This window comes from Melospiza melodia, chromosome 5 (genome assembly GCF_035770615.1).
Source record: "Melospiza melodia melodia isolate bMelMel2 chromosome 5, bMelMel2.pri, whole genome shotgun sequence".
Lineage (NCBI taxonomy): Eukaryota > Metazoa > Chordata > Aves > Passeriformes > Passerellidae > Melospiza > Melospiza melodia.
In genome coordinates, this window is record NC_086198.1 from 26,146,139 (window position 1) to 26,162,474 (window position 16,336).

Consider the following 16,336-nt stretch of genomic DNA (forward strand, 5'->3'; position numbering starts at 1 on the left):
ACCAATGCACACAAATTTGCTTGCACTACTCCCATTAACTAGAAAGGGAATCATGGGGAATAGCAGCCATGCACCTTTTTGAAAATTTGCTTCTGTATTTATACTGCCATAAAGCAATCCCAGTGACAGAGCACAGGGAGCCAGAGGCTGGTATTGGTAGAACAAGTCTGTACTATGCAGGATTAAATTGGGAGCTTTCACCCTGAATTTAAGTAACATCCAATTAAAGAATATAAAGCAAATAAGGTGACAATTGGTTGGCAATACACATGCAGCACATTTACTCTGCACCTTAGCTGTATGCCTGACCATATTCCTGCACAGTTTGCTCTTCTGCCTCAAAAGCGAATGACAGAAGCTTTAATGATTTTTCAATATTGATCTGACAGCTGGTTCATGAGACCACACTGATAAATGAAATTTATCAGCCATTCAGGTCATTCTTACTTGATGAAGGGTCTGTTATCCTCATAGCTAAGAATGCATAGACATAAAGACAAGAACACCAACATTAGAAATATAATGACATAGAGAATTGAGTTTACTGCTAGTTCCCCTCCCTTCTCCCACCAGCCATCACCAAAACCAAAGGGGGACTGGCACCAGGTGTGCCTGGAACGCACCAGCCAGCCTGGCTTGCTGTCCCAGGGAATTGAAACATGACTGGGAATGCTGGCTTAATGCACAGAAGCAGGCTGTGTGCTGCAGCTACCCCTCCTGGCCACCATCCCATAGCTATCAATGGACTTTGAAATATCTTCCAAATGTCATGGCTGTCACTGGAGAAGACAAGTTTTGAAACCCCAGCATAGCCACCACAGGCAGCTTTCATGTGTTCAAGTGGCAAAACTGAAGCCTGTGGGGCTGGAGCATGTTACAGGAGTATCTTGACTGCCATTTACTTTTCCAAAGTGGAACTTCCAAATTGCCACATTATGAGTCAGACTGCAGCATTCTTGAGGTAATGGGATCAGGAACTTCTAAAGCCCTGAGTGACACAACATGGACCTATTTGCTACCATTTCATGGGGCAGAGCAAAGAAAGGCCTCTGCCAGGCAAGGGTGAAAAGCAGCTCAGTGCAGTGATGAAGAAACCAAGCTGGATCACTCAGCTCCTGTCACTGTGGGGACACAAGATTAGCTGCAGCCATTTTCCATGGGGACTCTCCCTGACCTTCTGACACAGGCTGTGTGCCTAACCCTGCCTGTGTGGCAGGCAAAGTGCAACAACTCCCAGGCCTCCTCTCCCCACTGGCACAGAGCTTTTGAACCTGAGATCCCTCACAGAAACACCATGGGTGCCAGAGATGGAGGATGGCTCAGTATGTTCATCTCATTACCCCTGGCAACACAGACAGGGCCAGTCTATCCTGCTGAGACCTCCTTTGGTTAACACTGGCAACCTGCAGCTCCCCTACAATGCAATTAAATGAAATGAAGATACGACACAATCTGGACTTGTCAGCCCAGCAGCGTGGGCAGGAGCAGAGCCTGGATTTCTATTGCTGTGTTCACAAACATGCAGGTTTTCTGGTAAAGACTTTATACTGAAAAGCAACCTGCACAAGATTATAAAAGTACAAAATTTGAAGGGTTTTTTTATGTTGCTGTTACTGTCCAGACCCTCACAAAGTTTTTCAGCAACCCATAATAGCATTTCTTCAAGGCAGCTGAAGGTTCCATTTTATCTTTTGTACAGACAAAATGCAAAACTGGTAAACTCGGATTCCCTTTGAGCTTGAGGCTAACACTTCAAAGCAGCTCAGGAGAAAACCACCAAAAAGACCTTAGCAGTGCTTCCCCTATTTCCAACATGGATGTGTCTAGGCAAACAGGTGACTGTTTGTGAGATTTTCAAAGATGCCTAACTCCCAGTTTAATTCTCTACATACAAGGGCCGTAGAATTTAGCATCTTGTAGCTCTCATGAAATCCAATCCTTTTCATTTTACCAGCTCAAGTGTTGTAAGAAGCTTAACTCTTGTGTTAGCAACAATTTCTGACAAAAATTACTTCAGAATGTTTTGGTTTTTTACCCCTGGTGAAGTCTGTGAAACCTATCAATGCTGCAGTAATACTGTGTCATTATCTGCAATACGTAAAACCCATCACTTAGACAACAGAAAAGCCTTGGAAGAGCCTCAGTTCCCAGAAAAATGGAGGTGCTGACTGGAAAACTGAGATTATATTCACTAGTAGTAAAGGCAAGTAATTGTTGAAGAAGAAACTGCTGGAAAATTTAGCCTAGCACAGCCTGAGATGCTGCATGTGAAGCGCTATCTCCAGATTTGGTTAAATCCATCCAATAGCTGGCAGTAAGGGATATAGCCCACTGCATTTAAATTATGTGACCCTGCTCCCCCCACAGATAATGTCAGACTAGTACCCCCAAAGAGAAATTTATCCCTTAAAAGAACAGGTATTTAAGGTAGGCAGGGCTTCACCATTCCCTGCAGAAATGCATTTCTCTACAGACTGCAGAGGAAACCTGAATGATGGCTTAGGTGGAGGCTTCACTTTCAAATACCTGAAGGTAAAAAGCTGATCTTTAGTGGCTGCATTATTCATTGAACCTGTGAAATCTTACCTCACCTCCCCTGTGTTTCTTTGCAGCCCAGATGATGGATAGTGGATGGTCTACCAAGCTGTATAAATACCTAATTCATTTTCTAATCTTAAAAAAGCCCTGACTTTACCTTGGGGCAAAGACTTCTTAAGGTTAATTACACATCATGTAAAACTCTTTCAAAATCTTATTTAAGTTAGATGTCTTTCAATTTCCCAGAGTACCTTCTCCTTCACTGATGAGAAAGGATTGTTCACATTACCTTCTACATTCCTATATTTGGTCTACATTTCCGGACCAGTACTTTTTTAAAAAAAGTTGTTAAAATTAGCTACTTATGTCCTTGTTTAGATGCTTAAGGAATTTCAAAATCAATTCATCTTAAGCTCAGGAACCCCTTTTACACTACCTATCCTTTTAAAATCCCAAGAAATACCTTTTTGTCACCAGAAGACTGAATTGCTGGGATACACGTGGACAGCCCAAAACAGTCACAGACAATCTGCAACTTGTATTACATGAAGCAAATTACTTTCATGTACCTGGATTACCAATATCATAAAATGTTAAAGCTTTCACTTTTTCTGCAGCAGGAAGAGTAAGTCAAGAATTTACCTTCATATGAAGATTGGCTCTAAAATGCTGCTGAACAGAGAAAGTCTGTTTTCAGAAAGCAGTTATTGAGCTCTCATTTAAAAAGAATAATGGCTGGTCTTCTTATGCTTTAAAGAGCTTTTTTTTTTGTTTGTTTGTTTTTTAATGTAACAAACTGAAGTTCTGAGCCATATTTAGAGTAAACCTAGGCCTTTAATAAGACCCGACATAACTAATTGACTTTACATATTATAATTTTGTACAACCCTTTACAGTTTAACTTTACTTAACTTGAATTTATCACTCTTTTGACAATTCCAAGTATTTCCCTATGTCTGTGATAGTAGGAAAAGGCTCAGTAAGCACATGGACTGATGCCTTGGGCCCCAAAATAACTGTTTGGATAGGAAGGAAAAACACCAAAGTGAGTATACAGGACCTTTAGTAGCTGTTAGGGGTGATGAAACCCAAATAAACACAGATGGATGATGTGCCCCCACAAAAGCATTCAGAAAGACCCGTGGAATTAATTTTAACATGGTGCAAATAAAGCAGAGAGGCAGATGTTTCCTGCAGGCAAGCAGGAGGGAAACACAAAATAAAGTGTGCTATTGTGTCTCCCCACTGCCTGCCAATATGAAGTAGTAGGGATGCTTTACTTTCTTTTTCTTTTCTTCTTTTTTTTTTTTTTTTAATTTCAAGGATTAGAAAAGATTGATTTATTGAAGGAGCTGGAAAGTCCAGCACTCCCCTCATAAAGCAAACGGGTTCATCGTTAATTAGTGAGGGAGCATCTTCATGGCAAGAAAAATCAATAGCAAGCAATAAAAGAGTGCTTAAAGGATTTTGCCTTTGCATTTTGTGACAAAGCTACCACCTTGATGGCATGAAGCCAAATGACTTCCTAATCTCCTTCCTTAGGCTGCTGGTGTTCATCACACAGCCTTCCAAGTCATCATTTACCAGTCCCATCTTCTGGCTCCCACACTGTCTCTGACAGTAGGTAGCCAGTCCCCTCAAGACATCTGTATCCATCTCAGGGGTCAGTGAGCCTGCCACAGCTTCATTTGCAGGAGAAACTCCTGCCTTTACATGCCTTGAAGACCCGGCAAAAGGGTAATTTTATATATATTGAAAGCCATAGCCACTTTTGATTTCCATCAGTAGATCTGCAAATGTTAATCACACAAATGAGGCCAAACCTTCCTTGGGTCTGTGTGATGCCTAAGCCTATGATTTGGGGCAACCAGTGGCTAGACTTTTCTGCCACAGGCAAAGCATCATCCCTTTCTTCTCAACTCACCCAGGGAAGTCATGTCCTGCTTTCTCAGACTTGTCCTTAATTATTGCAATTGGAAAGAGCAATTCTGTTAAGTTCATCTCATTTTCTGTAAGTAATTAATTACCCTCAGAATTGCTTACCCTGTTTATTTCCTTCCTCCTCACTTTGCAAAGGCATGGCACAATTATTCAAGCCACACTGATGTGTAACCACATATCTAATTGTTTCCACACTATATGGATTCAGCAAAGCCTTTAGACACATTTGTATTATCCAAATAGCACCAGCAGGGCTTGCTGACAAAGTGCTTAAAATGCATGGCCTTTTAAAACAATAATCATGATTTATGGGTTCACAGAAAGATTGTAGGTATTAAATATCTTCCAGGACACTCTCTCAAATCAATAACCACTGATTGATTTTTTTTTTTTTTAGATTCAGAAAGGACAACACCTGTCACTGAGAAGATTAGTGCTATACAATCACCATTCAACATTAACACAACCATCACAAAAGCACAGGTAAACAACCAAACCCCCAAACCAAAACAATCAGATATCAACCAAACCCTCCTGTGAAAAACTCAAACAGCAGCAGATTGCAACAAATGAAATCAGATGCTGCCATCAACATCTCTGTGGGAAAAAGGCACGCAGACAAAAGTGCAGTCTCAGATGTTTTTCCAGCACTAGCAGGGTTTCTGCCTCTGAGGTGCTCATAAACTCGGCCCTTGGGCAAAATATAAATGTGCCATACCTTTTCTTGGTAGGAAGCTTGTACATAATTTGTTTTGTGCCAACTCCCAGTGGTTTTTCTGGGTTTGCTTTCTGCTGCCTGCTCAAGTTTGCTCATGCAGAGATGCAGATGAAGGTTACATTGGAGCAGCACTGAGTTACCAGGAGACTAAAAGGCAGGGTGCTCTCTTACATAGGATCCAGGGAGATGTGAGACAACTCTTGGCTTCTTCAGCCTGATAAAGAGGAGGCTGAGGGGAGACCTCACAACTGCAGCTGCAGCTTTTTCATGGAGGGGAAGAGGAGAAGCAGACACTGATCTCTTCTCTGTGGTGACCAGTGACAGGACCAAGGGAATGGCCAGAAATTGTGTCAGGGGAGGTTTAGATTGGATATCAGAAAAAGGTTCTTCATCCATAGGGGGTCTGGGCACTGGAACAGGCTCGCCAAGGAAAGTGGTCACAACACCAAGCCTGACAGAGCTCAAGAAGCCTTTAGAAAATGCCTTTTGAGTGTTCTCCTGTGTAGAATCAGAAGCTAGACTTCAATGATCCTCAAGATACTCTATCAATCTATGATTCATTGACCATCAGGCTGTGAAGACATGGTGCTCTCTCTAAAGGCCATATGAAACACAGAGATCATGGCCTGAACTCTGGGACAATGAAAATGAGGGAAGACGTTTCTAATGCCCAGTTCAGTACTCCATGGCTGATATCTAAACTTTGCAGGGGGGGAGGTTTTACAAAGGAGGAAAAATCTATTCCTCATCTTCCAAAGTGTCCAAATAATTGGTTATCCTTGCAAAACACTCCTCTTAGAATTTTTGGTGACAGAGAATGTGCTGTCTGCATGTCCCAAGCACTCTTTAAGCACACTTGCTTCTCATCCAAGCTTATGCAGACCAAACATTGCCTTGGGAGTCCTCTTGGTTCCCTAGGATCAGATTATCCTCTCCATGGATGATTCCTTTCCAGAAACCATCCCTGGACCTGCTGTGCTCTGAGCCTGCAGTCCCCAAAAGTCAGAGGAGTCCAAAAATGCTGCATATAACACAGCCGGCTGGGAAGGAGAGATTTTTCAGTGTCCTCTTCCTGAACAGCCCACTCAGTTAATCTTTCTATTTTTTTAGTAGGGCTGTATGAAAATCTTTTTAAAGAGATTTAAAAAGATTTAAATCTCACTCTGTACAGGCACTGTTATTTTATTTAAGTTATAGGTGATGTCCAGTCAGGACATGGGTGCATGAAAACTTCCTCTGCACACCTTCTGCTCCTAATAGGGAGTGCTCATGTTGCCAGACTCTCAGCCCTTACTCCACGAATCTGAGAACTCGGAAGATAAAGGAATGGACCTTTTGCACCTAGATGCTGTGCTGGGCAAGCTCCCAAGAAATGGGCCCTCTCATTGTACTGTGTCCTCCCTCTGCACTCCCAAGCAACCACAAACCCAGAGGTAATGAAGGATTAAAGTGTTACTGTTCTGCAAGTCCAGTCCTCTGGGTGAATATAATGCAATATTCAGTTCCAGACCCTTTGTCATCACAAACTATTTCCAAGTTGGAGCATTTTATGATTAAACAAGGAAGATCTGGAAACCAATAGAGGATCTTAAATCTCCATAGAAAAAGCTGGAATAATCCTTATTGTCTCCTACTTTGTTTTGTTTCTAAAATGGCTAGAACAAAGCACAAATTAATCTTCTATTAGTAAAAGCTTACCTGCTACAAATTATTGTTCTTCATTGGTAATGTAAGCTCTTCATATCAAAGGAGGAAAAAAAAAATCTTGCATTTTCAAAAGTCTAACTCGTTCCCCACTGCACCAAACCCAGGATGTTTACTTTTTTCTGCATTTCAATCAGCTGAGTAAATAAAACTAGACTGGTAAACCTCTGTTCCTGCCAGCACAATACCGCTGTGTTGAATCAAGGATTTAATTTAAACATTTCTGCAGATGATTTTTGGAAGTTCTATTTAACCTTTGTTTTCAATTCTCTACCTAACTCAGGATTTTTTTTATGGCTTAAGCAAACCCACAAGACAGAAACAACAAGCTAATCTGGAGGCTGGGATTAGTCATGTCTCTTTAAATAAAGTACATATGTTGAAGCACGAAAAAGAGCAGATAATCACTTACACCCATACAACATATGGGGAGAGCGGGCTATGGCAACAGTTTTAAAAGAGGCATCTCTTCAAAAGGGGCTTCTCAGTTTTGTGCCTGGTGCTCCCCATCCTTCACCTCCCACAACCTGGGCCAGACTCCCTGAAAGAGCCCAGACTGAGCTTTGCAAGGTTTTATATAGTAATAATCAAGGTTAAATCTTTACATTTGGCTCCCACTTTTGGCTGTTAAGTTGTGCATTCTGAGATTTATTTCTTGCAAGCCTTTGAGCAAGAGACTTCTATGGAAAAATACTACAAAGTAGAGGAGTACGGTGTGAGTATTGTTTCCACTCAGAAACTTGAGAGAACAATACAATTTTGCTTAGTCTTTAATTCAGGGCTGTGTGCCTTTAGCCATAGCCATTTGAAACTTCCATGGCAGCCAGCAAGCTGAGGAGGGCTCGTTTTGGTCATTTGAGGATTGATTTCTGACGGCTGCAATGCAGGACATTTCTGCTTTGTCCCTATTAATGGGATTTGAGCATGTGCTCTTGTGAATGTGGTCACAATGCCTAAAAACAGTATCTCCTGTGTCCTCAGAATAAATACATGTTTTTCTACGGAATTCCATGTTTTTCTTCTTCAATTTCATTTCATTTTTAATCTTCCATTGTGGAAGATGGGATAGGAGCAGGTTTCCATAAGAGGAAGAAAACTGCAGCACAACTACAGTGATTAATGCCAGGATTAAACTATCTCAAGGTCCCTAATTAATATAGTGCCTCTTTTGCAACAAAAGGTGCTCCTAGCTAAGACCCTGGGCCTCCCTGTCTGAAGAAAACAAAATTAAATTTCCAGGATAACTTTCAGGTGAGTTTCTACTGCACTAAATGAGTTTTTCCAACAAACCCAGGACTACAGCCTCACACATTCCTCTTTGAAGGGGTCCTCACATGTTGTGCTTTCTAAAGAGCATGCAGGTGGTCTATGGCACAACCCAAGCTAGGCCTTGACTGAGACAGTAACACATAAAATGGGACAGAAAGGGAAACAAACTGGCAAAGCCCTTTGCCTCTTGCCTTCTTTCTCGTGGGTCTGCAACTGCTCTTGGCAGCTACAGCTGATGTGTTGCTCTTCCAAAGTAAACAAAATAAAATCTAGTTGCCACATACTACAGCATAGAAGAATGTCAGGAAGTCTGCTCTGGCCTGGGGAAACACTAACAGACTCAGCCACAGCCAGGCAGCACCAGGGAGAGAAGGGATGGATGCCTGTGGGAACTTCAAAGGAAAGGTCCTGTCTGTAAGGAAGAGAACATGATGGCTTCTGGTCTCTGCTGAGAAAGAACCTCTTCCTTCCAGCCATTTGGAAAAGTCCACTGTAACTTCAGGTGCAGCAGCTGCTTGGCCCCCATTGATGAACCCTCTTAATTTTCTTGTAGGACCTGAATTTTGTTAGCTGAATGACTTCTCTCCCCTCCCAATTTTCCAGCAGTTTTCCATGTCGTTAACACAATGAGAGCTTGCAGCAAAGACAAGAGCTCAGATTTCACTAGATACCCTCAAGAGTGCATCTGGATTACCATCAGTGTAGCTTTTCATTTTTTCCCTTCACTATAACCAGGATGATTTGAATGAGCAGTATTTAAATAGCTGCAGAACAAGCACTGCACTGCCATGCATTGCAAAGGCTTTGCCTGAAACCCTGTTTTGCACAGAGAATGGTGGTTAAGCATCTGGAAATGGGAATGGTTTGTTGTGCTGCAGCATCTGGCGTGGGGTGGATGGAAACCTGGTGTGCAAGCTGCTACAGTGCACACCTGACCACCTGGAAAGGAGCTGATGGATGGATAATGGAAGAGCCGTGCTGGACTATTTAAATATAATGTACTTTCTGTTGTCACATAAGGCTTCCCACAGGAACGTGAATACGAAAAAGATTCAGTGCAGTCTTGTCTGTGACAATCTGAGACATTTTGCACATCCAGCATCTTCCCAGCACAATGGAAAAGCACGAAGGAGAGCCTCTGAGCCGCTCGGCTCCAGAAATCACTCCACACAGCAGCAACCTCCAGTGAAACAGCCTCACAGCTGCTCCAAAGAATTCCAGCTGCTAACACATCCTCATGAGGAGCCATCTGCTAGCAAGGGTGCATCAATACTGCACTGATATGCCTACAGCCTCCACCTCACAGGCTACAGGTGCAAGCAGCACAGCAGGCCTTCGCCATCCAAAAAGTTTACGTAGTCCCTGGCTTGAAAGATGAGCCTTCCCTGCAAGCTTGCAAAGGCTGGGGGAATCAATCTTCCAAAACAGCATCCTCCTGGGTACATTTGTTGATAGTAAATTAGTTTGTGCTCAAGAGCCTTTTTGTGCACCCTCTGCATCCCACTTTCAGCCTCAGATAGGCCAGGAGTGAGGTACGTGTGATGTGGGCAGAGCTGCCAAGGACTAAACAATGCTCCTCTCCGTCTCTGCTCACCTGTGTTTGCCAACAAGCCACACACAGATGAAAGAGCAATGGCCACAGTGGACTTCAAGCACCCAGAAAAAGCCACAGTAAAAGGCTGGGAAGGAAAATCCCCTCCCAGTGTGTGTTTGGGGAGGCATGGTGAGAAGCTACACACACTACCCCAGAGGCAGTTTTTTGGGGTCACTTCATACTAAAGAGATCTTTAAAGGGCAGAAGAGATCCCCATTCTGGATGAATCCTTAAAAATTCTGTGTAAATATACTGAAGACGACATCAAGCAGAACTTCTTCATACAGGCCTAGGTAAAAGCATACTACTTTTGGGGATGGTACCTCTCATGAAATGGAAACCAATATCTTCCTGCAATCAGTGGCAGGCACAGAAAGCTCTTGCAGCTCTGAACAACATATCCCACATACACAGGCTCACATCTTTTCCTGGCTACATGCCTCAAAAGCAGGACTAGAGCACGAATCTTGCTGTCTCAGTGGGCACAACCCACTAAACTGGCTCAGTACCAACCTGTCATATAGGGAGGATGCCACTGGCACAGCATGAAGGACCCACATATGTGGCCACCCTACTTCTCTCCTGAAATGCTGGGCTAAGGCAGAAAAGTTAACAAGGACAAAAATAAACCAGCTCTGTACTCATCAAATCTCTTGCTGGGTAACCCCTAGGTAACCAGTGCCCCACCGCAGGAATGTCACAATCTCCCACGCTGGCACAATAATCCAGGGACTGTTCCTGAAGGTTAGGGAAGTTTATTTTTACAACTTTGCACAGTGCCTACAAATCTATCAGCCACACAACATCTGGTTCAGGCACTGCCCTTTGAAAGGTTTTTCTGTTGGTGCAGTAATTAAAGGTATCCCAGGTGACACCTGATCCCTTATCAAGTTCATTAATTTAAGTGGAGTTATTTGGCTCTCTATTTTCTATACTTCATAATGTATTTCTAACCTTTAAAGTGACATAGGCAAGGACCAGATTGCAGGGGCGCTTATTAACAGCCTATTAAAATATTTTATGGCCTTTATTTTTACGTTGCCATTGGGAATCAAGTATTTTGCTGTTGTTAAACAGGCTCAGGATTTATGTTGCGAGAGCTTCACCACAGCCTAACGCAGAGTAATGCTAGGAAATGAGCTGGGAGAACAAGCTCTCATTCAGCTCTTCATGTGCTGTAAAGCTGTCACATGCAGATGGCAGCAAGGGGCCCTCCAATGCAGGCCCTTGGTTTGGTTTGTTTTATTAAATATAAACTGATACAACGAGACACAAGGCTCTGGGACCTGGGTGCCTTTTTACTAACCCTGTAGACCCATGGAGGGTTGGCTCAGATAGGATCTTTGTGGTCCCCTGTGAAATAAATATTCTGTGGCTTTTTATTCCAGAGCTGCTGTAACACATCCATGTTTTGCAACTGACTTAGAGCCAATGACTTTGCAGGAATTCCATGATCTTACCTCCAACAAGACTATGATTGTATCTAGAGGACAACTATGATCTTACTGAAAACTTTTCTCAAGATTGCAAGCCCCTTCCTCCCTAGGAAACCACCCTCCAAAGGGAATTCCCCTCTCTGTTACAAATCTGTACTTCCTCCTAACTCAAGCACACCCAACACTAAGACAACACATGTCTTGAATTTAGAGAGTTAATGATGACCTGCTTAGGTATTCAGAAATTACAATCAAGTCTGTTCTGAAATGCTTAGTTTGATAAACTTCCTGGGGTGAGCCTGGGGTCTTCCCGAGTTTATATTATGTTGCTCTTATTTTCTCAAGCATAAAAAGTAATTTGTAATGAAGCAATGCATTTGGAAGAGTATCAGCAACATACTTAAAAGTATTTTAATTGCTTGTGTTTTCAAAACGTTTTAATGAAGTCAAATCAGGAATAGACACTCATCTGCCAAAGAGCCTATAAAATATTTTACAATGACATTATAATTGATGCAACTGGTTGTATAAATTCCTGGCATTTTAAACAAAGATACCAGAGATTAGCTCAAGAAGATTATTCAGTAGGCATTTATTATTTCTGCTTTAATTATAAGGGTTTTGTTGTTTTTCTTCTTCCCAGTTTTTAATTTAAATGTCATACTGTAAGATGATTTTGTGTGGGTAATCTTAAAGAGACTGCTCTCAGCGAGCAATCCCACAGCACTAATGCATGACAAGTAGCCATATTAATAAATATTATTAAATGTACCATGCCTTTAATGCCTCATCCAAGACCAAATGACAGACTCTTTCTGGGATCAATCCTGGACATCCAGGAGGGATTTCTCCTCTAATTTCATTTTACAGCAGAGCAATAGCAGGAAGAATTGAGGCTTCCTGCAGAGCAGACTCCCTGTAACCTGGGTGAACGAGGGCTCTGAGGATTTCTGAGCTCACTGGGGTCTCCTGCATTTGTGCAGACTCCAATTCCCTTTCCTCCCAACCCTTGAGGGAGAAGCTGCACCTAAGACACTAAAACTCCACCCACAGGACCATGCCAGGTCATGGCACACCAATGGCACACCAAGCCCTGCCTGCTGAGAAAGCTTTTTTGGGGGGCTTGACCTGGTTCAAATTAAAGCTGCATCTGCAAGAGCAGCTCAGCAGTAAGAACAACAGCCTTGCTGAGAGGTGCCTTGCAAGTGTGCAATTCAGACATCTTCTAAAGAGTTCCCCTTACTCCTCCCTCTCCTACCATGAATGAGAGAGGAGAACCCACTTCAAGCCGTGCTGCACCACACTCTCCTTTCCTGGGTGAGCAGTAAAGCGCTGACTCCCAACAATTTCCTCCTCCTGAAGCTCATTAGATGGTTTTATTAATTAGCAGGCTTCCAATCTTATCATGTGCTGCACCTGAAATCTGGCTTGTGTTTTTGAAGAGAGTAATTAAAGGCAGAGGTAGTTGAATAAACTGGCACTGACAGAGACTAATACCCTACCAATATAATGAAGCAGCTTGCTAGACAGTAAGATACCCAGGCTCAGATGTTAACCCAGTGCAAGGGCAAAACATGCTTTGGCTGGCAAGCACATCCACCTGCTGATGTGGGCACCCCCAGGAGAATCCTGGATAACTTTGCTGAAAGCAATATCGGACTCCGGGGGAGAATTTGGGTCATGGAATCTGTCAGGGGCCAAAACAAACAGAAAACAAGTAAGGCAGCTGCCCTCAGAGCACACAGAAGTAGTAATAATCAACTGTTTCAACACCTTCCCTGTAGAGACTGCAATAATTAGCTGGTAATTATTGGGCATAATTTCCTTTACGTAGACTAGAAGGTTACCTGCTTCAAGGACAGAAAATGTAGCTTTGCCTCCTTCATGCAAAATTGAATGGAAAATGCCAATAATTGCAGCCAAATCCCAGTATAGTTCTTCATCATCAGCCACTTGGTGTCTTTTAGAAACCACTCTGCAGTGCCATAGCCCAAGGTATTATCCCTGGTTAGCACTGCTGCTGCCAGAGCTGGCTCCCCCGTTTCGCACCTCAGAGGAATGAGGGAATAAACAGCAAAAGACAGAAACAGGCAGAGAAAAACCACTTACTTGATATTGTCAAGACATCCAGATTCAGGTTTCAGTATGGCAGTATGATGAAACATTTTATAGAGCGCAATCCCAAGGAAGATGACATTAAGCTGTAATGGAGGGGGAAGAAAAAGAAAGGATTATGTGACACAGCACAACAGGGTGGGGAGAAAGTCAGCTCCTTCTCTGTAACAGATGTGTTACTGTAGGAAATTAGCTCATGGTACAGCTTTATAGTGACTGAATGACAGAGAATTTCTAAGCATTTTATAAGGTGACTTGGCCTGTAGATTACAGGACTGGCGATGCCATAGCCTTACCACAGCTGTGGCACTGCTGATACAAGGCTGGTTCTAACCTCAACGGTACTGCTTCAAAGAGCAGTATGGAAAATTAAAAAGAGTAAGGACTTCTCTGTGTCTGAAACGTGTACAGTCGTGAAAAGTCACTCCCAGCATCTTGCTCAGCCAGCCCCATTGTAATGAAGTAAAAAAGCATCTTTTTTTGGTGAATACACCTATTAAACACATCGGAACGGGGCAGGTAGGCAGGGAAAGCACAACTGATTGTACTTTGCACAATGCAAAGTTGAAAAACAAAAATAAAAAATTGTTTGATTTTTTCTGTAAAAGATGCAATGGTGTTTCCATGCCTCAGTGCTCACAAGGCGGCCAATTCCTGGAAAGGAGTTTCCCAAAAAGCCCAGTCTAGGATTTGAGACATAATCAAATAGGGAAGATATCTTTTTATGAATTAATTGCTTAAGGGGGAAAAAAAAACCCAAGAGCTGTAGTTGGTGGCATGGCCCCCTTCCTGATGTGGAAGGCTGCTGAAATGGCTCCCAAGTTGCAGGAGAAGCAGAAGCAGCAGAGACAATGTCTGCATTGAAGTCAGAGTGCCTGGTTTTCTGTGCTAGCCAAACTGTAGCCTAGTCAAAACAAAGGATGGTTTATTTAAGCCATATTGTAGCGATTAAAGTATAAGAAAACTCCAGCTGTCTCTGAAGTTGGGTTCTCTACCTTGTTGCTGTGTTAGCTGATATGCTGGCAATGTGCTAAACATGAAGTCACACAAGTTTCAACTTCTGCTGATTAGGAAAAACCCTCAACAAACTTCCAGTTTGGACTTTTCTTCATCCCCCCCTCCCCTGCTCCCAGATTTCCCTTTTCTTTTTTTTTTTCTTTTTTATTTTTTTTTTTTTTTGCATTATCAATGCAAAACTTCACTCTGGAATTTGAAAGGAATGTGAGCAGTGAGTGGCATCAAAACAGTGTGGCACCTCTAAATGTCCAGTGGTAAAAACCAAACTCTGTAAGTGCCTGTTCTGAAGCTCTCTGGTCCATTTTGATCAAGTATTTTGCAATGCCAAGAGCCTCTCATAATGAGGGTCTAATTGCTATGCCAGGTAGGGTCAGAGAAGAACATTCCTTTCTCAAATTAATCTGTGTAAATTAAAGATAAAGAGAAAAGGGACAGCAAAAGTTTTATTTCTTGACCTGAGAGATGGAGTAGTTAATTAGGAGTTCTTACCATAATTATCAAGGTCGCTGGTCCTATAAAGCTCCAAATGAAGTAGGTGTCAAGTCGGAGCCAACATCTGTAATGAAACACAGGGGAGAGAAGGCATTCAAGGACTGCACCCAGGACATACATCAAGAGTGAGAGAGTGACAGAGAAGAATGTGAGCTGCAAAACACGCCGGTGGGAGACAGGAAATATTACATTGCTTGTTCATTTAAATGCTGAATTATGTGCCCAATTTCTGACAGCGCTATTGATGGAGTAAGATAATTACCTCTAGAGGAAGCAGGGAGAAAATGGCACAAGGCCTATTTGCTTAGGCCTTCTGCATCTGTTGGAAAAACTCCTTAAACTGTGGGTTTTTTTAAGGAAGGGGTCTGATGAATATCCACAGAACTTCTTTGCTTTGTGCTGCTCTTTGCTCTCCAGCTCTGATGCAATGCAAGCTGTCAGCTGTCAAGCAAGATGACATTTCTCTAGCAAGTACATCAGAGAAACTTTGGTGCAAATAGGAAGCATGAATTGGATAACAGAAGACTGAGGTTTAATTAGGTTCAGCAATTTCCCCTTTAAAGTGTTTTATTTCCCTGAACCTCCTGAGTATTTTGTTTCCACTAATGTTTCCAGGGTTGCATATGGTCTGCGCTATCACAAGAAGTTGATTCATGGCCTAAAACTAAATTATTAATCGCTTAATTTCAACCGCATTTAATACTCCCCACATTTTTTAAAGCCCCTGGGAAATTACATTTCCATTCCTAGTTCATTCCAGGTGACAGGAAGATAAAATGGAAGTGACTCGTTACAAGACAGACAAATGTAAATTCCAAGAAAGTTCCACATGATGTTTAAAATAATATCTCGTCGTCTTTGCAATGCTGCAAATCACAGTTCCGTTTATACACAAAGGACTGAGAAAGCATAAAACCACTCTTCTACTAAACATCCGACAGAATTTCATGATTAGGCAAGTGACAGGAACTGTATATATGAATTTATCATGGTGGTGGAGATAGCAGTTCTCACAAATGACAGCTCTAGTGTATGTGCCTAATGCTTTTTCCCTTCCAATGGACTTTGCAACAGGCAGAAAGGTCTGGGCCAGCAGCCCCAAGGGAGATGATCAGCAGGAGATGCCTGATGAGAGAATAAAGCGTGCCCTGAACCTCTGTGGCTGGGAGAAGCCAAAATATGAATAAATTCAAATATGCAGAGAAAACTTCTCACTTCCCTTCCTGACCATATAAATTTCAGGTCTCATCAGCGTTGGAGATGTATTGATATATACACACACTCATAAGGCTATTTGTCACAAATTAAAATACTGTCACTTCCCTAACTGTCACTCCTGAACTGCCTCTGCAGTTGCTCATCCAGAATCCTCATGTGATAGCAGCAAAATCTTAATGCAAGAGGCAAACAGAGGCTTTCAGAGCTATTGCTGGGAAATCTTGTTTCCTCCCTGGCTGCTGAAGTTCAAGGTGATTTAGATGCAGCTGGTAATGGAACAACATGAGTGACTCG

General features: G+C 42.4%; 1 protein-coding gene across 13 annotated transcripts in view; it reads right to left on the reverse strand.

The window, feature by feature from the left end:
• The window catches only part of ADGRL3 (adhesion G protein-coupled receptor L3), a 491,811-nt gene that overhangs the window by 42,121 nt on the left and 433,354 nt on the right, over nt 1-16,336 (reverse strand). For 10 of the 13 annotated variants that reach the window (XR_010027766.1, XM_063156653.1, XM_063156644.1 and 7 more), the window contains 3 exons: nt 14,822-14,888; nt 13,310-13,401; nt 448-474 (listed from right to left, as the gene is read on the reverse strand). Coding sequence is in view for 12 of the 13 variants with exons in the window: in XM_063156653.1 (XP_063012723.1) it covers nt 448-474; nt 13,310-13,401; nt 14,822-14,888 (186 nt within the window). In the remaining variant the exon portion in view is untranslated. The remainder of the gene's footprint in view (nt 1-447; nt 475-13,309; nt 13,402-14,821; nt 14,889-16,336) is intronic. The other 3 variants (XM_063156646.1, XM_063156651.1, XM_063156652.1) reach the window with 1 other exon arrangement.